At 42.6% G+C, this 21,579-nt stretch overlaps 1 protein-coding gene across 1 annotated transcript in view; it reads left to right on the forward strand.

Annotated features, from left to right (window-relative positions):
• LOC310861070 (rap1 GTPase-activating protein 1-like) overlaps window positions 1-20,336 on the forward strand; it is a 78,554-nt gene extending 58,218 nt beyond the window's left edge. The window contains exons 14-24 of the mRNA XM_083768363.1: window positions 841-996; window positions 2,068-2,139; window positions 2,249-2,335; window positions 2,484-2,639; window positions 5,969-6,106; window positions 11,537-11,646; window positions 12,096-12,230; window positions 12,942-13,080; window positions 13,399-13,519; window positions 16,752-16,831; window positions 20,170-20,336. Of these exons, the coding sequence (XP_083624489.1) occupies window positions 841-996; window positions 2,068-2,139; window positions 2,249-2,335; window positions 2,484-2,639; window positions 5,969-6,106; window positions 11,537-11,646; window positions 12,096-12,230; window positions 12,942-13,080; window positions 13,399-13,519; window positions 16,752-16,831; window positions 20,170-20,277 (1,302 nt within the window). The 3' untranslated portion in view covers window positions 20,278-20,336. The remainder of the gene's footprint in view (window positions 1-840; window positions 997-2,067; window positions 2,140-2,248; window positions 2,336-2,483; window positions 2,640-5,968; window positions 6,107-11,536; window positions 11,647-12,095; window positions 12,231-12,941; window positions 13,081-13,398; window positions 13,520-16,751; window positions 16,832-20,169) is intronic.
• The last annotated feature ends 1,243 nt before the right edge of the window (window positions 20,337-21,579 follow it).

The raw sequence follows: 21,579 nt of genomic DNA on the forward strand, positions 1-21,579 counted from the left end.
AAGAGAAGCAGCACTCCCCCTGGTGGTGTAGAGATAAAGTGGATGGAGAATAAGCAAGCAATGTGTATGCATAGCTGATAGGTGGATTGATGGTCGTTCTGTATGCATACAGCTTATACATTTATGGTAGACCATACAGCTTGCATCTATTGTAGCTCTGTATGGATTGAGACTATAGTTTATAGATTTAGGGTGTTGTTTGCATTTAGGGTTGTACTGTATGTATGCATGGTACAGCGTATCGATTTAGTGTAGTATGGTATGCATTTATGTAGCCTATACTTTATGCATAAAGCTTATAGATTTGCGTTTTACAATCACCCATTCTCACACATTCCCACATAATATTCTCACTCCTACGGCAGAGGCACCAACCTGCTCATCGGGAACAGTCCGGGGCTCAGTGTCTTGTCAAGGACACTTTGACACGCAGCAGTGTCAAAGTGCTCCGACACTCTCGAGGTCACGCCTGCTAAAGACGACATTAAATAGTATTTTAAGAGAACATCATATCGTTATATAGTACAGACCGCTGGGTGACCCTGGTCAACGGAGTGTATCGCGTTTAAGTGATTCAATATTTAGCATCTGTTTTTCTTAATCTCCATTACTCACCCTCATGAAAGTCGAAATTACACTCAAAGCATATAATCCTGTTCTCTGTGTGTGTGTGTGTGTGTGTGTGTGTGTGTGTGTGTGTGTGTGTGTGTGTGTGTGTGTGTGTGTGTGTGTGTGTGTGTGTGTGTGTGTGTGTGTGTGTGTGTGTGTGTGTGTGTGTGTGTGTGTGTGTGTGTGTGTGTGTGTGTGTGTACGTGCACATGCACATGCGTGTTGTTGCAGTTGCAGAGAAAGCGGCACATAGGGAACGACATCGTGGCCATCGTGTTCCAAGAGGAAAGCACTCCCTTCGTCCCCGACATGATCGCCTCCAACTTCCTACACGGCTACGTGGTCGTCCAGGCGGTCAACGCGTGCTCCGACAACGTTCTCTACAAGGTACCAACTGTGTTCTCCTGTGTTTTGTTGCCACAAATGACAAAGAAAGTCCAGACGTGTCAGTGTGCAATGTGCTGCTCTCTGCCTTCACGCGGGCTGACTGAGATTCAGAGAAGGCAGGGTGGTCACTCAGTGGTGGCCACTCCAGTTGTTTACTTGCAATCAAACATAATTCTAAAGTGCTGTGAAAGGGGATGTTGCGTACGTCATTCCTATTATTATCCTTCTGAGTCAACGGTTAAGGGCCAAACGTACACTAGACTAGACCATGCAGTATACGCATGTATACATCATCATACCTGGAAGTTATGTGTAAGGATGGAACTCGATAACCGATACCCGGAAAAATGCGATAACAAGCTTATTGACTACCCGTTATCAATAAGCTTTGGGCTTATCAAACCTGTTATCGAGCATAGCGGCCCATGACGTCATGTTTAAACAATCAAGGCAAGAGGTGATCAAGAAATACATGTAATAATCATTCACGCTGGCACAAACATATCGGTCTAAAAGTGCACTGATACCTGCCAACCAGCGCTGTCTGGGTAAACTAAATTACGCTTTTAAAATGACGGTACACATATTAACCAGTTAACAGTTTCTTTAATAATATTTGATTGGTGAAAAGGTAAATTGCCTTCCGTCTGTTAGAAAATGTCTGTATTTGAAGGTCCTAGTAAAAGATACTGGTTCTGTTCATTGTCTCCCGTCTTCCACAAAATAATAGAAAATGCTTATAGTTGGCTCGATAAGAACCTGGCTCGATAAGCCTGATCGATATGGTGCTTGTTATCAATAAAAGAATAACGAATTCCATCCCTAGAACTTTGCGGGAATAAAAAACGACTTTCTGGTCTTGACAGCCCATACATCCAAACAGAAAAGTCCTACAGTATCTGATTGCATTTAAACTCACTTTGCCACTTTTACACAATTACTTTTTTAATGGCAGTAAAGTCTTAATTTAACAAGTTACTTTTAAAACGTTGCAGCGTTACCCAACACTGCTCCATGGCTGATGGACAACATAGAGATTTTGTGTTCTTGTCTTCCGTTTTGTTTTTTAAGGTATCAGTGACGTCACGGGATGACGTTCCATTCTTTGGCCCCGCCCTCCCAGACCCAGCTGTCTTCAGAAAGGTAAATGTGGTGAAGCGGGCTGCTTCACCGAAAGCCCATTTAATTAAGTCACCTTGTAATTTCAGACTCATCTCAGGTCACTTGTTAATCTGCTTATTGATCTTCCCAGGGTCCTGAATTCCATGAATTCCTCTTCACGAAGCTCATCAATGCGGAGTACGCCTGCTACAAAGCAGAGAAATTTGCCAAGTTGGAGGTAAGGTTGTGAAAACAGCTTTATGTTTGGGCACATGAGCCCCAGTATGCTTACTCCGGCCATCTCATAAACATTTATGGTGTGTGTGCGTACGTGCGTGTGTGCGTGTGCGTGCATGTGTGTGTGTGTGTGTGTGTGTGTGTGTCAGGAGCGAACACGGACGGCCTTGCTGGAAACGCTGTATGAGGAGCTCCACGTGAACAGCCAGGCCATGATGGGCCTGGGAGGAGACGAGGACAAGATGGAGAACGGGAGTGGAGGAGTAGGAGTAGGAGGAGGAGGAGGCTTCTTTGAGTCATTCAAGGTAACTGTTACAGGAGCTTCGTGCGATGCCAGGGACGTTTCTCCAATGCCAGGGGCTTCTCTGTGATGCTAGGGACTTCTCTCCAATGCCAGGGACATTTCTACGATGCTAGGGTGCCAGGGGCCTCTCTCTGGTGCCATGGGCCTCTCTCTGGTTCCAGGAGCCTCTCTACAATGCGAGGGGCCTCTCTCTGGTGCCAGGGGCCTCTCTACAATGCGAGGGGCCTCTCTCTGGTGCCAGGGGCCTCTCTCTGGTGCCAGGGGCCTCTCTACAATGCGAGGGGCTTTATCTTCAATGACCTCGTCAAATATGTACAGTAGCACCAGCGCAAGCAATTAGCATGCAGGAATCCGGGAAGACGGCATGGCATTAACAAGCTGAATAACAAACAGCGAGTCTGTTGTGATTTATTACTTAGAGGGCGTTCATAAATGATAATTATCAAATCACCACATTCCATGAATCGATAGAGATAGAACACAAACGTCCTTTTGAGCCAAACCCCGCCTCACATACTAGACTAGAAAGGGTGGAAGAAAAACGAATGTGGCAAAGCATTGAGCAGCATGGAGCGTTGGAGTTGGAAATCCCTCAGCAGTCCTGCGTACCACCTATTTATAAATTGCGCGTAATGCAGGAGCAAACAGGACGTTACGTTATTGAAAACGAGCACGAGTCAATCTCTGACTTTTATGAAACAAAAAACAGATAGAAAGAGTTTAATTCAAGCTTTCCGTACACATGCAATGTCGGTGAGTTTTAACGTTGTTTAATACAATCAGATTTCTGTTTGGATGTGTGGGCTGTCAAAGTCGTTTTCTTTAGGCATTCCCACGTAACTTCCGCCCCGGGTACGACGATGTCATGTGCATAGCCTCTATAGGGAAAACCCTATAGGGAAACCTGAAAGGAAATTCTTCCTATTTCCCACTAGTCCAGGTTAAACCTTTATTGGCTGTAAGTGAAGTCACATTCTATTTGTGGACCCAACCATCTAGAATAGGTAGTACTAGTGGAGACCTGTTTTTGCGTGATTGGCTAATTTAATTTTTGTTTTGTGACTAAATGTTCATGTGGAAGTGCTCTCTACCACAGGGGTTCTCAACGTTTTTGGCTGGGGACCCCTACTATAACCTTAATAATACATCATAAATAAATACTGAAACCAGATATAATAATTATGGAAAGTTTATGCATGTACTGTGTGTTATGTAAACTCTTAATTTCCATTTACAGCCATTCAGTTGCACAAAAAAAATATATATATATATATTATTAGTTTTTAACTTTTTTTTTGGGGACCCCCCAAAATAATTTGGCGACCCATGGGTTGAGAACCCCTACTCTACCAGGTCTCTTTAATTTACTCTCTGAATGAATGTGGAAGAGGGGTTCTCCTCTCTGACGTCACATACAGTATATGCCACATGCTGGCTGCCAGAGGCTGTATAACACCTGTGAAGCCGCTGTTGCTCTGTGCTGTTGTGCTGCAGGCTTTCAAACCAGCTTCGATGTTGTGTTGCGTTGCATTGCGACGTGTTGTGTTTGTTTTGTGTTGTGTTGTGTTGTGACGTGTTGTGTTGTGTTGTGTTGTGTTGCGTTGCATTGCGACGTGTTGTGTTGTGTTTGTTGTGTTGTGTTGTGTTGCGTTGCATTGCGACGTGTTGTGTTGTGTTTGTTGTGTTGTGTTGTGTTGCGTTGCATTGCGACGTGTTGTGTTTGTGTTGTGTTGTGTTGTGTTGTGACGTGTTGTGTTGTGTTGTGTTGTGTTGCGTTGCATTGTGACGTGTTGTGTTGTGTTTGTTGTGTTGTGTTGTGTTGCGTTGCATTGCGACGTGTTGTGTTTGTGTTGTGTTGTGTTGTGTTGTGACGTGTTGTGTTGTGTTTGTTGTGTTGTGTTGTGTTGCGTTGCATTGCGACGTGTTGTGTTTGTGTTGTGTTGCGACGTGTTGTGTTTGTTGTGTTGTGTTGTTCTGGTTCTTGCATGCCCTGCCCTCTAGTGTTGAGGGTGTGTGTGTGTGTGTGTGTGTGTGTGTGTGTTTGTGTTTGTGTGTGTGTGTGTGTGTGTGTGTGTGTGTGTGTGTGTGTGTGTGTGTGTGTGTGTGTGTGTGTGTGTGTGTGTGTGTGTGTGTGTGTGTGTGTGTGTGTGTGTGTGTGTGTGTGTGTGTGTGTGTGTGTGTGTGTGTAGCCTGACCCAGAGCGAGACATTTCTCGTCTAGAGGGGCGGGTCGCGCCTCAGAAATGCGCGCACCCTGATTGGATCTCATCGATCTGTCCGTCACCCCCGGCCCCTCCTCTCCCCCCTAGTGCAGCGCTACGTCACATCATTTAGAGCGACGCCCACCCGGAAGGGTTGACTCCCACTTTTAGACTTGTTCAGCCCACGGCTTTTTCCAGGCTTTCATCTTTCGCGCAGACGAAATGAAAGCCTGGCTATCGAGGCTAGTGTGTGTGTGACTGTGTGATTGTGTGACTGTGTGACTGTGTGTGTGCCAATCTCATCTTCCCATGTGAAATGAAGTCATGTTACAATGGATGGATGGATGGATTCCTCTCTGCGTGGAGGTGGTGGGTTTACATTGTAGTCGCTGAGGGCAGACATCCATAAGCCCCCTGCAGGTCATCTGTCTTTCTTCCACACCCACTCTGACACATTGACTCATCAGAGTCAGACCCCCGGGTGGGTGCTACTGTCAACCAAAGCTTCTCTGCTTCCACCTTATTGGCGTCTATGGGACTCATTATTGCTGCCTCTCTCCCTGTGCTCCGGTGGGACGCAAGGTTGTTATATAGTCTTGAATGTTTCATTCGTTTTATTTATTTATTTAAATGATGTGTTTGAGAGTTTATTATTTTTTTACACCTTTTTGTGGACAAATTAAAAGATGATAAAATATTAAAAGGACGGACCTTTTCGCTATGAATTTGTGTTACTGAGTTTTGTAAACACACCATACAGTTTTTCTTTTTCTTATGTCCAGCTTTGAGGGTTTGTGTAAACACAAACATTGTTTTGCTACCGCCACCTATGACTAGTTTTGAGTGTTTGTGTACTGTAGTGTAAACACAAACACAAACATTGAAGACAAAGGTGAGGACTCAAATTGTGATCGGGTATGAGATGATGCATTCTTCATCAAAGACGGCTAGTGTGAACCTGATGTATAAGAGCGCCCCTCGCTTCACACGGGTGTGAATTTTATGTTTATTTCAGTTAACTAAACTCTAACAGCATTTAATGAACTATAACAACCTTGGTCCATGGAGCGTGTTGAGGCCTGCTGTGACGGTCAGTGGTCCGTCTCATCGTGTATCCTCTCTCTCTGTAGCGGGTCATCCGCAGCAGGAGCCAGTCTATGGACACCGTGGGGCTCACTTTCAAGAAGCCACACACTGTCTCCACTAGTGTCAGCGGAGGCTTTAACCACCACAACGGCACCTCAGACAGCCCCAAGTTCCCAGGGATAGTAAGTACTGTATACTGCCCCCCCCCCACTACTCTCTATAAGGGGAGGCGAGCCCTCCTAAAACTCTGCCTCCGCCATATATAACCCCGCCCCCTTCCCCTTCTCACGCCTTCGTATGTTCACACTGGCTCGGCTTTTCAAAAAAGTAGACGGCACCTTTTTCTCATGAAATCCGTGTAGGAGATGGCCAAAAGGCCAGTGTGTAGGGGGCCGTCAGAGGACTTTGTATGCCTGAGCAGAGCATCAGCTTTCCAATCATGGCTGTAACCTATACATGATGCCCCACATCAGACTACCACCAGCGTCCCTCCACCTATATTAATATTAAAAACCTATCCTAATAGAATTATTCGCTATATATCAATTGTATTTTCTTAAAGGAAGAACTATTACACAGTCAGTGTCCGTCTGACAGCTTGTCTATAAAAGATTGATAGATTTTTAGTGGATATACTGTAGGCTATAGGCTATGCCATGCAAGTTGCTCAATGAATAATTTAACATCTACTAGTTTAAAACATTGTTATCAATAATTGGAACAGAGTTATTTTGAAGTCTGTTAGTGTATTATTTGTGCAATATACCTTTTTTCCGTCGTTTTTAATTTCTTCATTTTCAGCAGAAATGCTTATGCGCCATAGGCATTCTTCATTAAAGACGGCTAGTGTGAACACAACCTACTGCACTAACCCCTCACAGAGACACTGGCTTACTTTAGGCCACTGATTGTCAAAGTGGGGGCTGCGGCCAGCGGTACCAATTGGAAAATGGAGGGAAAAGAAAGCCATTTTCTGGGTTATTAAATCCATTTTGCAATAGGGGGTGCTTGGCATGTTAAAGTTTGGGATCCTTCCCTGCATTATGAAGGTTCTTGCTGTCTGCCACTACAACGGAGACTGAACACTGACTCACTCACAGCCCTGTCTGCCACTACAACAGGAGACTGAACACTGACTTACTCACAGCCCTGTCTGCCACTACAACAGGAGACTGAACACTGACTCACTCACAGCCCTTGCTTGACTACTTGCCGTAGAATAGATGAAGTGAATTGACTTACTTGGATCCATGCTGCATCTAACATCGACCTTGCATCATTTCCATGTTCACAAAATCCAGTGCATCTGCATTCTGTGTGAATACTGTACTGTATGTGCCTGCGTTAGAGATTACACAATTGTGTGTGTGTGTGTGTGTGTGTGTGTGTGTGTGTGTGTGTGTGTGTGTGTGTGTGTGTGTGTGTGTGTGTGTGTGTGTGTGTGTGTGTGTGTTCGCATGCCAGCTGAAGCTTGTGCTTGTCCGTATTTGGCACAAAATAAAAGCTGTACATACATACACATTCACACTCACACACACACACACACACACACACACACACACACACACACACACACACACACACACACACACACACACACACACACACACACACACACACACACACACACACACACACGTGTCTAAATACAATGGTCTTGTCTGTTATGAATAATCTCACATAATGTATGTTTACATGTACAGGTAAGTATCCTTTTGGCTGATGTTTTCAGTGATCTATGCTCAATGAACTGTATGGCTGAAAATGTACTTTGCCTTTCATTAAGTGATTCACTTAATTCTTCAATCATGTATTTTTCAACGGGGCGTTTGTGCTTTCATTAAGAACAATATTCTTTATTTGATGGACACGGCTCAGCTTGGATATATCACAAATAGGATATGCTGTGAATATCCATTTAAAATAGACTAATGAACATTATTAACCAAATGGTATGTGACTGTACCTGAGGCTTCAGGCTTGTCTGTAACCCTGTCTTAATGTGTTAATGTGTAACCTGAAGTATAATGTCAAGTATGTTCTCCTCTGTTCTTGAAGCTTTACTCCTTTTCACCCTGATTCTCACATGCTTACTATCTCTCCCCCTCCTAGTCTCTCCTCTTTCTCTCTCTTTTTTCCCTCTCACTCTCTTTCTCTCCTTCCTTCCCTCCCTCCCTTCCCCTCTCCCTCCACCCCTCTCTCTTTCTCTCCTTCCTTCCCTCCCTTCCCCTCTCCCTCCACCCCCTCTCTCTTTCTCTCCCCCTCTCTCTCTCCCTCTCCTCCTCTCGCCCTAACCCCTTCCCTCCCTCTCATTCAGCTGGCTAACTCCCGTGGTGTCAACGTATCCCTCTATCGTTGATGTTGTTGCTACTGTATGTACAGTAGCCTCCAGCTAACATGTGCTTCCTGTTCTGTTTTCAAACAAACATAACTTTAACTGCACGGAGAGACTCACACTGTGTTTTTTATCTTCTCTTCTGCCCCTCATTATCTTCTTTTACACATACACACTCTCTCTCTCTCTCCCTCCCCCTCCCTCCTCTCCCCTGCTCCTGCTGTGTGACTCAAGTCCTTACTCGTCCCAGGCAAAAGCCCCAGTAAATATGGACGCCGAGGCAGCGCCATAGGGATAGGAACAATAGAAGAGGTTCAAGTCTTAATTCTAACTACTCACAATCTCGTCACTGTCTGGCAGAAAACCCTGTATCTCCATCCATATTTCTTTCTTTTTATGGATTTGTTTTTCGTAGATTCATGTGTGTGATCTTCCCAAAATATGTTGTGCCAGGTTGACCAAGGTTATGTCTGTCTGTGGCTTTTACAAATATTTAATTAATTAAGAAGAGCTTGTAACTAATAACTTCATATATATGAAGGATATGCTGGAACCGAGCAAGGTTCTTATTTTCTGTTTCCTGAAAAGTAAGGGTTTTGGACATAAAGGTTTCCACCTGACAGTGACGATATATATTCTTTCCTCTGCATGATTAACAGTGGTGGACAGTAACTAAGTATATTTACTTAAGTACTGTACTTAAGTGAAATTTTGAGGTATTTGTACTTGTTTTCGATTTCCAGTACTTTTACTTTTACTCCACTACATCTCAAAGACAAATATTGTCCTTTTACTCCACTACAATTATTTGAAACCTTTAGATAGTTACTTTGTAGATTTCGATTATTATTACAAAACATACATTTATTTAACCACACCAGACTTATATATTTTGGCCATTTGAAAATAGCTGATCTACAAGCTCACAATTGCGAGCTTGTAGATTTGCTATTTTCAAATGATTATTATACATTTGAAACTTGAAATTGGACATTCTGCGCAATGAGTACATACATTCAACTACATTTTGAAGCCAATACTTTCGTACTTTTTTCGATACTTATATACTATATACTTTATACTATATACTTTATTTTTCCACCACTGATGATTAAACACTTCTCTCTGTATCAGGGCTGATGCATTCCAGCCCTGGATGTCTCTCTATCCCTTGCCTAATCAATAACAGCGTGCATAATGCACTGGAGATTAATTAAGTCTGTATGTGATAGAAGGTCTACAGCTTGAAAACCACCGTTTCAGTTTCACATGAATGGATCGATTTGACAATGACCACATCCTGTGATTTTTCATCACCAATCACCACATTGAAATCATTATCACTCTTCATCCGGTGATGGTCTTTGCAGAAACACTTTTCTTTCCTCACTGTCCTATCTGCTTTGTTGCGTTATTTTTATTGTCTGTTGTCTGCTGTGTAATTTAATTTACACTAGGTTGTTCCATATCCAATGTTCTATTTAGTTACAAAATGATAAATATAATCATTTCACTAGTCACAGTAATATCCAGCAGAACTTTTAGTATTGACTCGTAACAGAATAATTCTCCACTTCTTATTGTTATGATCAACTCACAACATCCAATGAATGGCGGAGATCGTCGTCGTGTACTTTATGGGAATTTATTGCAAAATCCAATCCCTTATTTCCATCCACAAACAGAATCCTCCTGAGCTTCTCTCAAAAAGGGTCCACTTGAAAACAATTGACTGGCTTAAACAATATCAAAGAAAAATAATAAAAACACGATTCCTTTAGTTTACAAAGTTTACGTTACGTTACGAATTGTTTACGGTCAAAAACTTGTGTCGTTCCACTCTTGCATCAACTCAACTCTGAATTCACTTTCACTATTCTCTGACGTCACTGGTCAACTTCACATGCGCAGTAGCTCAAAAATAATACAGAATAGTCAGAAATGTATCATAACATATTGCAACAACACCTAATATTAGTAAACAAACCAACAATACCAAAATGCAAATACTGATAATAATAACACTATATCACCTTGTTATAATACACAATAATAATAAACAAAAAATGCAATAACCCATTTAGGCCTGACGTCGAAATAATAAAAAAAAAGTCTTCTGAAAGAATATGTGTTCAAAGATTTGTGCCGCATTTTCACGATTTTTCAAAAATAGCAGACCTACAAGCTCGTAGCGCGCCACTCGGTGGCGTGCTATGAGCTTGTAGATCTGCTATTTTTCAATAGTTAAAACACCAAAAGGGGTTCCCGTACAGAATGGGATAATGTTGTAAATCAATCAAAATGTGCTTTAGGTCAGTTTTGGCTCCTACAATAAATGTTGATGTATTTAGGTTGCCCTAAAATAAAATAAAATAAAATCTCCTCGTCTTTGAAGCCACATTAGATAAAAGACTTATTTTTCTTTCTCAGTCCTTGTTTTGAGGGCTTACAAAGACAGACTGAATGAACAAAGCGTTTGCTCAGAATGCACATTTTAATGGTAAGCCCCGGGGCTGGCTCGCCTGCCTCGGCTGCCCTGATGGAAACACTGGCACTGAGGCTTGACATTAAGCCTTTTTAACGCCCTATTTTAGTATTCTGTTATCAAGCCATGACTTCAAGGCAGTGCCTGCGCTCTGTGCCCTAACAATTCATTGTTACATAAGATGCTGGAGGAATAAATTATCTTTTTTATCAATTTCAAAAATGATACTGTATTTTTTTATTTTCAATTCTGGAGAGATTTCCATAATATACAATTAACCATTAAAATTCCTATCGCATTCCTATTGAAAGCTTCTCATATGCGATTTTTCGGCGAAAATAGCAGATCGACAAGCCAATAATATAGGTCAACCACTTGAACCCCAGCATCCATATTCTTGGGGGAACATTAGCCCATAATAGCAGATCTACAAGCTCACAACATGTCGCAATGTGATGTGTTGTGAGCTTGTAGATCTGCCATTCTTCGTAAAGAAATTTTGTGTTGGTGGTGGGTTAACTGGTTAAGACATGTTCTAGTGGTCTCTGGTATAACTGTGATGCTGAAGGTCTATAAATATGTTCCCTGGCAGTCTGTAATCATTCCTGATAATATAATATGTTCCCTGGCAGTCTGTAATCATTCCTGATAATATCATATGTTCCCTGGCAGTCTGTAATAATTCCTGATAATATAATATGTTCCCTGGCAGTCTGTAATAATTCCTGATAATATAATATGTTCCCTGGCAGTCTCTAATCATTCCTGATAATATAATATGTTCCCTGGCAGTCTCTAATCATTCCTGGGAAAAGCCCGACCAGGAAGAAGTCTGGACCGTTCAGCTCTAGACGGAGCAGTGCTATCGGCATTGAGAACATTCAGGAAGTTCAAGAGAGGAGGTGAGAGGCTACCAGAAATGTCAGGAATATTTTTATACAAAGCGTATACAAAGTATATATAATAGTAGCTGACATATCGCAAAATAGTAGACAGTATAGTAGCTGACATGTCGTTTGATAAAGATAAAGTATAGGCAATCGGAAATATACAGAATCTCAATATTGCCTTTTAAAGATGGAGTGCCGTGATTTTTGTACTTTTTCTGTGTTGTACGTGTATGGAATTAACATTACTCTAATCACTTTTGAGAAAAATCTTCCTCCTAGTATGATCATAGTACCTGATAGCCATGTTTTAGGGGGGACACTCCATCTTTAACAACTTTCAACCTGGCGTCCCTATTTTGGGCATGTCATAACTATAAAATAGTTCTAAAAAGTGGTTAATAGTTGCGATTGCGGTTAACATTCCATTTAACTACATGGCTATTGTTCTGGTTCCCGTACAGTACAACATACATCAGTAAAGAGTGCTCTCCTAGCACAATGAAAACCCCAGACAGCGGACATGTTTCTCAGGACCCCAAGTCTGAGAACTCATCCAACCAGAGCTCTCCTGAAGTTCTCACTACCACCAAGAACAGGTAAGATGATCACATCACCATGTTCAGTGACGTATCAACCCCTCTGAAGGCCTTCGCGCGCGCTGATGTGATTCGTGTGCTCAATCAAGAACGACACTTTTTGCGTTAGCGCGTCCAGTGAATGAACACGAATGAATTGCTCCCCAATCTGATCTGCTATTTTTTTATTCTTTATTAAGAAACTGCTAGACGACTAAAAACACTAGCTGGGGTTCCTGTGTTGCGTTACATTGAAATCGGTGACCTATCAATACAGTTTTGACGGAAGCAACAGCTGTACCTATTTGAAATAGTCCCGCACACAGGGCCCTGCGTTGTTCCGTTGTTAATTCTGGCCCCGTTATGTTCAGCCATGAAACCATGAAATCAAGCATGGAGGGTCCAGACAGTGGTTGGCTCCAATATTTAGTTCACCATGGAGCTAAAGAATGGTTCTACTGTATTCACGTTCACTTTCCCTTTGGGATTAATAGACTTAATAGAATTCTGGTATCCTAAATAGGCGGTCACCTACAGTGTCATTCAGATACGAGTAAACCAGAGATGACAGGTCTTGCTTTCCTATTTGACTGGTGTGTAGTTTTCTTAAGAGTTTCTTAACCAAGGATGTAGTTCTTAACAGGATGTGGTTCTCATCAGAATGATTGTAACGAAGGATGTAGTTCTTACCAGGATGTAGTTCTCATGAGAATGGTTTAACCCAGGTTGTAGTTCTTCTCAACTCGTTGGCAGGACCCCGTCCATCCCTGAAGGTCACGACCTCTCCCGCTCGTCCTCCAATGCCAGCAGCTTTGCCAGCGTGGTGGAGGAGAACGAGACGGAGGCCACGGAGGACTATGACACTGGCATGGTGAGGACTGTTTGTGTTCGAGGCTTTGAACATTATCGCCTTTTGATGCCTTTTGGTCCAAACACCCACGTTGCCGAGATTTTTGACGCCTTTTTTAATATAAATTGATGACGGTTTACAACTGTGTTCTCTACGTGCTCATAACACACTCAAAAAAAGAAGAAGGAAATAAATGAACTGAAGTGAAGTGAAAATTCCGCTGGCTTATGCTGTCTATGGGAACACAGTTTTTTTTTAATCGTAAGATCTCGGATTCTTCAATGTAAATTGGCTACTTTTGAAATTTACAGGTACAAACTGTTTAAACTCTTTCACCAGGAAAGCTTGTCATCTGCCGGGACACCCCACAAGAGAGACTCCTTCACATACAGTACGTGGCTGGATGACAACATGAGCAACACCAGCAACACCAGTCAGACCAGTCACAGCAGCTCCCCAGGTACGACACAGGGACCTTGTAAAGTAAACCCTGGGCTAATGGAGCCATATGCCCTGTGCTATCGGACCCATAAACCCTGGGCTAAGGGAGCCATATGCCCTGTGCTATCGGACCCATAAACCCTGGGCTAACGGAGCCATATGCCCTGTGCTATCGGACCCATAAACCCTGGGCTAACGGAGCCATATGCCCTGTGCTATCGGACCCATAAACCCTGGGCTAAGGGAGCCATATGCCCTGTGCTATCGGACCCATAAACCCTGGGCTAACGGAGCCATATGCCCTGTGCTATCGGACCCATAAACCCTGGGCTAACGGAGCCATATGCCCTGTGCTATCGGACCCATAAACCCTGGGCTAACGGAGCCATATGCCCTGTGCTATCGGACCCATAAACCCTGGGCTAACGGAGCCATATGCCCTGTGCTATCGGACCCATAAACCCTGGGCTAACGGAGCCATATGCCCTGTGCTATCGGACCCATAAACTCTGGGATAACACAGCCAGGTTTAACAGAGCCATAAGCCTTGGACTAACAGGGGGCTTAACCCAGGGTTAATTAAAGGAACATTCTGACATTTCAGCTCTGTGTCTGTGAGTTTGGCTCCCATGAAAGTGTCCATGAAAGTGTCATGGGCGCAGCCCAGTCACGTGACCACTTATCTTCCTTCTTCTTCTTCTTCTTTTGGATGTAATGGCGGTTGGCATACCTTAACAGGTGCATTACCGCCACCAACTGAATAAAAAAAACCCCGACTAGCTCCCCTTCAATTATATTCTGTCCATTCCCTACATCCCAGACCCTAAGGCCTGAGCTGGCAAATTCTTCTCTCACTTCTCTTCCTTCTCAGAGCTTCCTTGTTCTACCTGTGCTGACATTAGACCCCTCCTACGCTTTTCTTAAAGGACCAGCGCCCTATATGTTGTTGTTTTTTTCTTGTTTTTTTGTCAATATACACATCATTGATTTTGTTAAAAAAAACGTCATTAGTTTGGAATCCTCACCGATGGTGTCCTTGTTAGGCAGGTTTCTGTCTACATCTCACCTCTAAGACACAGAACACGTAGACAGAAAAATGGGTGGAATTCTGAGGAAGATGATCTTCCAAAGGAAATACACATAAAAGAGATTTTATTGACGCTCCATTCTGATACTTTTTTTTTTAAAGATTTTTCTCAGAAAGTCTGTACAGATGAGCCAAGATGTACAAATTGCATTAATGATCAATGTACTGAAGAGATGCAGAAGAATATTGTTGCTGTTGGGCAGAAACCTTGTATCTCCATGTTTGAACTTTTTATTATTTACCCGGTATATGTAACTTTTGCCCTACTTTAAAGTGGTTAAGTTTGTCTGTGGGTTTTATAAATATTCTACCAAGGAAAGTATTTCAGACAGACCACGCTTAGAATTAATTTTGAATATAATGTATTGAGCATAGATATATCAAGCATAGTTTGGTATCAGGGCTCTGTCTCCATTCATTCCCTGTAGTATGAACAATTTTAGATAAGATACTAGAAAAAGTGCCCTTCTGGGCACAGGTCTCCACCAGGTTATCCACAGATCCGTGCAGTTAGAGGTAAAAACACTTTTCGGCCAGTTATAGCGCCACCTTGAGGCTGAGTTGAAATTGTTCATGTGGCATTTTGTCCTCGGCCTAGTGGGAATGTGGGTGCACAATTTCACGGGAATCACGCGATGTGTTCATGATTTGCAGCATTTTGTTTGAAACTGAGCACTCCTGTGAACTTTGGAAGCCAATCTTAACCAATCAGGATGGAGTCTGAGAAATCTGAAAGACCGGTTTCGTTGAATTGCTCTAGAGAGACTGTGTACCAATTTGCGTGATGTTTGGACAAAATCTGTAGGTGCACTATGCAAAAACTTGTTTTGCACAAAGCGGCCTCCTGGTGGCGCTATAACAGGCCGTTCTGGAAAGTTTGGGGCAGAGGTTCATCGTTGGCATCCAGGGAGTGTGTGTGCAAAATTTGGCATCGACCAGGTTAACGGTGGCCGAGATTAGCTGCTCACGGACGGACGGACACACACACACACACACACACACACGGACGGACACACGGACGGACGGAGTGCAAAACATACTCTCCCCCCATGCCTTCGGCCTGGTGGAGACAATAAGCCAAACAGAATTAGGCTACAGGGAATGAATTTAAACCCCTGGGGGTGTAGAAACAGAGCGTACAGGTGGATGCTGGGGAGGCGGTGTTTTTTGCAAAACGTCATGAGCAGCAGGTTAGCAGCAAGCGAGGCAGAGTTAGCAGCAGCAGCAGCAGCGACGCATGTCTGCACAGTAGGGCTAGCTACGCAGGCTGCACATCATTAACAAGAGCTTGTGAATAAAATAAATACCGTTAACTACATTGGATCCCTTGGAACTCTCCTGTAATATTACGGTTCTTGACATACAAGGTTTCCACCCAACAACGTCAATAATGATGTGTAGCATGTGAGCTAGTTCAGGCAGATACATTCAAGAGGTTTACCCATGTGCAGCACTACAGTATGTGGGCGATCGATGTACTCTGTACTGTATGTGACATGTCAAGCAGCTGATCAAATTAGCGGTCTACTTTAGCTCACCTGATTCATTGCACTTCCTCTTGCTGTCAGTGCTGCCACTGATGTTGTATTTTTCCCCCAGGAAAGTGGACCACTCGGCCCACTTGGTGAGAACAGACAGCCCCTAATATTAAGTTAGGTAGTAGTTATGTTACAATTACAACGAGAGGCACTGCCGAGCGAGCCGCAGACAGTGCCGAACGTTGCAAAATCCACTAGAGCCGACTCTGCTCCGATCGAGTTATGTACAGATATGGAGAGAATGGTAAATTACCCCAATGCCAGCGGCGAGCACTATTCCTAGCACAGAGCAAAGCCGGCCAGTGCTATTATCTTGGAATGACACTTATGTAGTGACTAGGGGCGAAGTAGTTCTGCGCATCACATAAGGGGCTGTTGCCAAGTTACTACGATCCGGGAGGAAAGAAACACGTAGTACCACCAGTAGGCACTGCTTTCCCTCAGGGGAAATACTTTATAGTACTTGCTAATGTGCTGAACAGGGAGTAATGTATAGCAGAGCCTGAACGCCATGATCAAATAGAATATTCACACTTGTACATTTTATAAATAAAGTGTTTTCAAGCTATTATTGGACTCAATCTATTGGTGAGTTATCTGACTGAGGTTATGTTGGTGTCCTGCAGGGCCTGGTAAACCTGACGGAGGGAAAGGACGTGACATCCGGATAAAACTGGAACGACCACATGACCACCAGTCGTCATCGGTGAGTGAAGACTGAAATCATACGCAGTGGTGGAAAAAAATACTAAATTGTGTTACTTCATTAGAAGTATCAATACTGCAACATAGAAATACGGAATTGAAAATGTACTTAAAGTACCAAAAGTAAAAGTACTCATTGTACAGAATGTCCCATTTCAAGTTATCAAATGTATACAAAATCTTTTGAAAATAGCAGATCGGCTATTTTCAAATGGCCGAAATGTATATAGGTCTGAGTTTGTTAGTGTATGTTTTGTAATTAGAATCAAAATCTACAAGTAACTAAAGTTTTCAAAGACATGTACTGGAGTAAAAGTACAATATTTCTCTCTGAGATGTAGTGGAGTAGAAGTCAGTATTGGAAATTGGAAATTGGCTGCCTTTGGCGGAATATTCTGTCATTTAAAAAGATTTCGCTTCCGATCCGATCCCGATACCTCAATTTCTGTGTTAGCCGATACCGATACCGAATACGGATACCAGTGTCGTGATCTCATGTTGTGTTTATAGCTATCTGGCTATATATCTTGTGTTGTGTTCATAGCAGACTCCTCACTCAAATGTGCACTTGCAGTTTGGCCAACTCCAAAGCAAACTCCACATGTCCCAACAATTTACTTACCTGCCATAGTGTCAACCCCTTACCCCTTTGTCGGATCGGTGGTTAGACTGGCATATTCACCGATACCGATATGACCCGATATATCAAATAAGGGCCGATCCGATACAGTATCGGGACATCACTATTTAAAATCCAACTGTTGTCTTTTGACAGAATTCTCCGTCAATTAATGAAACTGTTTTGCTGAAAATCAACTTTTAACACTGACCCGGTTGCTAGGCAACACCTTCGTCACCCCCAGCACCAGGAGACGTGCGCACGCATTCCATAGGGTCCCATTAAATGTAGGATCTTTTTTGGCGGTTATCTCTGAAACTACGAGCGCTGTCCGTGGTGATCATCATCCATCCGATGTTCGGATCTGATTTGTGATTTTTTTTTTTATCGCATCGCTTCCGACATATTAACGTTTCTGGCGAAAGATAAACATTGTGAGCTACTGCTAACATAAGCCATTTCTTACAATGGAGGTCTGCGAGCAAGGAACCTGGATGTGAAAACATGACAATCTGCCCTATTCTGGCCTCTATCACCACCCGGTGGCAGCCAATTTGTTAAGTACAGTACTTAAGTAAATGTACCTAGTTGCTTTCCACCACTGGTTTTAAATAAGTAAGTAAGCTCACATATTCTGATAGTATTCATTGTTATAGTGTTTGTTTAGTAACAGTGGTCTCCCCGTCTCCCCAGCTCTTTAGTAAACAAAACAAAAGGTCCCAGGTCGGGATACCAATTCATTCCATCCAGTTAGGAAAGAGAACTCGTACAGTATCCACGCTAAACGTGGATTAGAAGTGATGACACAAAGAAATTAGCAGACAAATTTTAAACTGGAGCACAATTGAAGCTGATAAATAAAATACTCTCTCCTGATTTGATGACATTAGCAACCCACCTGGAAATAAAGTACAGTATTTGTCATGTGTACTGTTTGGACCACTTTATAGCACTGTTTCCCAAACACTGGGTCGGGACCCATTTGTGGGTCGCTGACCATCTTTTATGAGTCACAACTGAAGTGAAAATCCCATTTTCTCTTCCTACATTTAAAAAAGATGTATATATTTCAAAAGATTGAACTTTTATAAAATAAACAAAAAAATCTACAAAATTTCCTAAATACAAAATAATAATAATTAAGAAATAGTGAAAATAGTCGATCTATAAGCTCGCAACGCGGCATGAAGCGACTATTTTCACTAGTTTGGGTCACGCCTGTGGTCTCTGAGGCTAGGTCCCAGGTTTGGGTCACGCCTGTGGTCTCCTAGGCTAGGTCTCGACAGTGTGGGAAAAACCAAACTAGGGGGTCTATGGCCAAACTAGGGGGTTGTCATGATTCTGAATCCATTCCAAGCATTAGTTTTGCACAAAAAACACTCCTTGGGCTTAAAAAGTGTCTATGGCCGTTTTAGCCCAATGAGTGTTTTTCGTGCAAAACAAATGCTTGGAATGGATTCAGAATGTTGAAAACCCCCTTGTTTGACACGTCCCATGCTATTTAAAGCATAATGAAATTTAGAACATTTTGCCATATATTGGCTGTTGATGGTACCCCAACTTTCAGCAGCTGTCAAATATTCCCCTAGGTTGAATATAAATCAATGTGGGATATGTTAGTAGACACCTTTACAAACACATTGGTGAAGAACATTCTTGGTAAGAAATGTATTCCCAGATTTGACTGGTAATACTGATAATAGTTCCTGACTATTACCCTACATTTAACCCTAATCACCGATGTCTGGATGATTTTTTTGTATGAATTCTAAAAGTGCATTTGATTGCTGGGGGCGAAACCTGTTGCTTCTACAAATGCCTTCTAAATCAGTAATTCCCTCACTTTCAAGATTTTCCAAAAATTGCCAACGCAAAGATCTAAAACCACACAGATGCTTTCCCGGATTGAATGGGTTAATGTTGCTGTTATATAATTCAGCTTCACTGTAGCCGTCCTTCTACTGTACTACAGTACACAACATGACAGGTGGAGGTCTGTATACATGTATTAATGTATGTTTTCGATGAATTGAGCATGAAAGATCCCAAAGGAAACAAGCCATAGGCTTTCTTGGGTCTAAAGCCTCTTAGCAGACATTTTATTGAACTGTACCTTCCTGTGCTTCTGTCCTGCAAACGGTTAATAAAGTATCAATCAATCAAAGTATGATGCTGACACTTTTCTCCTGCATGGCTCCTGTGTTGTGTTGTGGTGATGTCGGTTCTGCTCTGTTTTGTCCTTTCTTCTTCTTCTGTTGTGTTGTCTTTTGTTGATGTCGGTTCTGCTGTTTTGTCCTTTCTTCTTCTTCTGTTGTGTTGTCTTGTGTTGATGTCGGTTCTGCTCTGCTTTGTCCTTTCTCGCTCCCTGTACATCTGTGTGTCCAGAACTGTTAGCTCCACCCACCATGGCTGTATCTTGGACCTCCATCTTCAGGTCAGCCCCTCCATCCCCCCCCTCTCTCAACCCTATATTATGTATGTAAGTGTAGTAGTTTACCATCGGTTATTGCCAGTAAAGATGTAAGGCTACCATCATACATATTTAAGATTAGAGTGGAATAAACCAAGTCTGGTATATTATCACATGATGATGTTATAACAATAACAGTGATGTTGCAGACCGATGAACAGCCATCCATATCTACAAATATAGATACTATTTAGCAGTGTTTCCTAGTGTTTTAAAGTATCTTAACGACATGCGTATTTCCCCCCCAAAGCATTCCCATAAGTCACAATCTTCCCGGGAGATGAGACGAGTGCGGGCGTTCGCGGTGACCAATGATGAGGAAGAGGAGGTGGAGCCTGGCCAGTCTGCTGGTCAGTGAGGCCAGGGGGAGGAGCCTGAAAGGAAAACATATCCTGAGGAATCAGCTTTTGCATGGCGTTGTTCCACCTGTTCGTACACTGACCAGAACGACTATGGGGGGGGGGGGGGGGGGGGAGAGAGGACCCTGAGTGTAACGTAAGAGCAAAGTGGCCAACTTGTGAATATCGTCAATTGCCTGTTTTGCTTCCTTTGACCCGATGTTTGTTTCAAAAGCACACTTTTTAATCTACAGAGTAAATAGTTTTATTTGTTCTAAAAGGCTGTTACGTTGGTTCGTTATGTCTTGTTGAAGCCTAGATGTGTTGTTCAAACAGGGTAAAGACAGTGCCATTGCTAGAGATTGTGAGAAGGAGATTGCTGACACCTGCTTACAGATTCTTTATTCTTAAATCCTGTTTACAAAAGGAACATTAGGATTTGGGGTAAATGGATATCTGCATTGCATAAAAACAATAACCAAATACAAAAATGTATGATTTCCAGCAAAGGATCAATTTGATTGATAGGGTTTATGTTGGATGCTGTTAAATGTGATAGTCAGCATTTTTTTCTTTTTGTGTGTGTGTGGGGGGTGTTTACGTGATTGTAATTTGTTTGTTAGCAATTGATTCATCCAAAACATGATTTATTGACCCTGCAAGCAATCCTGTGCTGGCCCTGTAAGTACGAACTCTCAGCCTCGATAATATTCAACTGACGTCTAGTCGTGTGTAGCAGGAAGGTCAGGGATCTCCGCCTACCCATACCTCTGGTGATATCTACATTCATTGTACAGGTAGTTTAGGGTTTTCTCTCAAGACAGAGCAAATTAGTCAAAAGATTTCTAGCTTTCGGCTTAGAATAGCAGATATGGAAATTCCAAAGATATTTTCAAATATATTTTTGTGAACCGAAATGACAAGCAGACGAGAACTTCATGTCACAACCGTTTTCAAGGCGCAGTTACAGACTCTGCAGCAGTATGAGGAACACATCTGGATGTGTTCAGAGGAAAGGTTCTGAGACCGCCTTTCCTAAGCTCGGAATAATGTCAATTTGTAGTTATTATATCACCTCCCTTTCCGAATAATCTTTTGGATGTTGGAAGGCATATGTATGTAGGCTTTTGCGTTTTAAGAGTTGTCTGGTTGAGAGACTTATCTCTAGTTGTTTAATTATTTGAACTATTTTATTATAGTTATAATATTGTTTCCACTGGGTGGACAAAATTGAGAGAATGAACAAATGCCAAGACTTCAGGGTGGACCTTCTTATTGTGACGGTGATGTAGACTTCAGGGTGGACCTTCTCATTGTGACGG

Source organism: Protomyctophum parallelum (assembly GCF_964188405.1).
Source record: "Protomyctophum parallelum genome assembly, chromosome: 7".
NCBI classification, from domain to species: domain Eukaryota; kingdom Metazoa; phylum Chordata; class Actinopteri; order Myctophiformes; family Myctophidae; genus Protomyctophum; species Protomyctophum parallelum.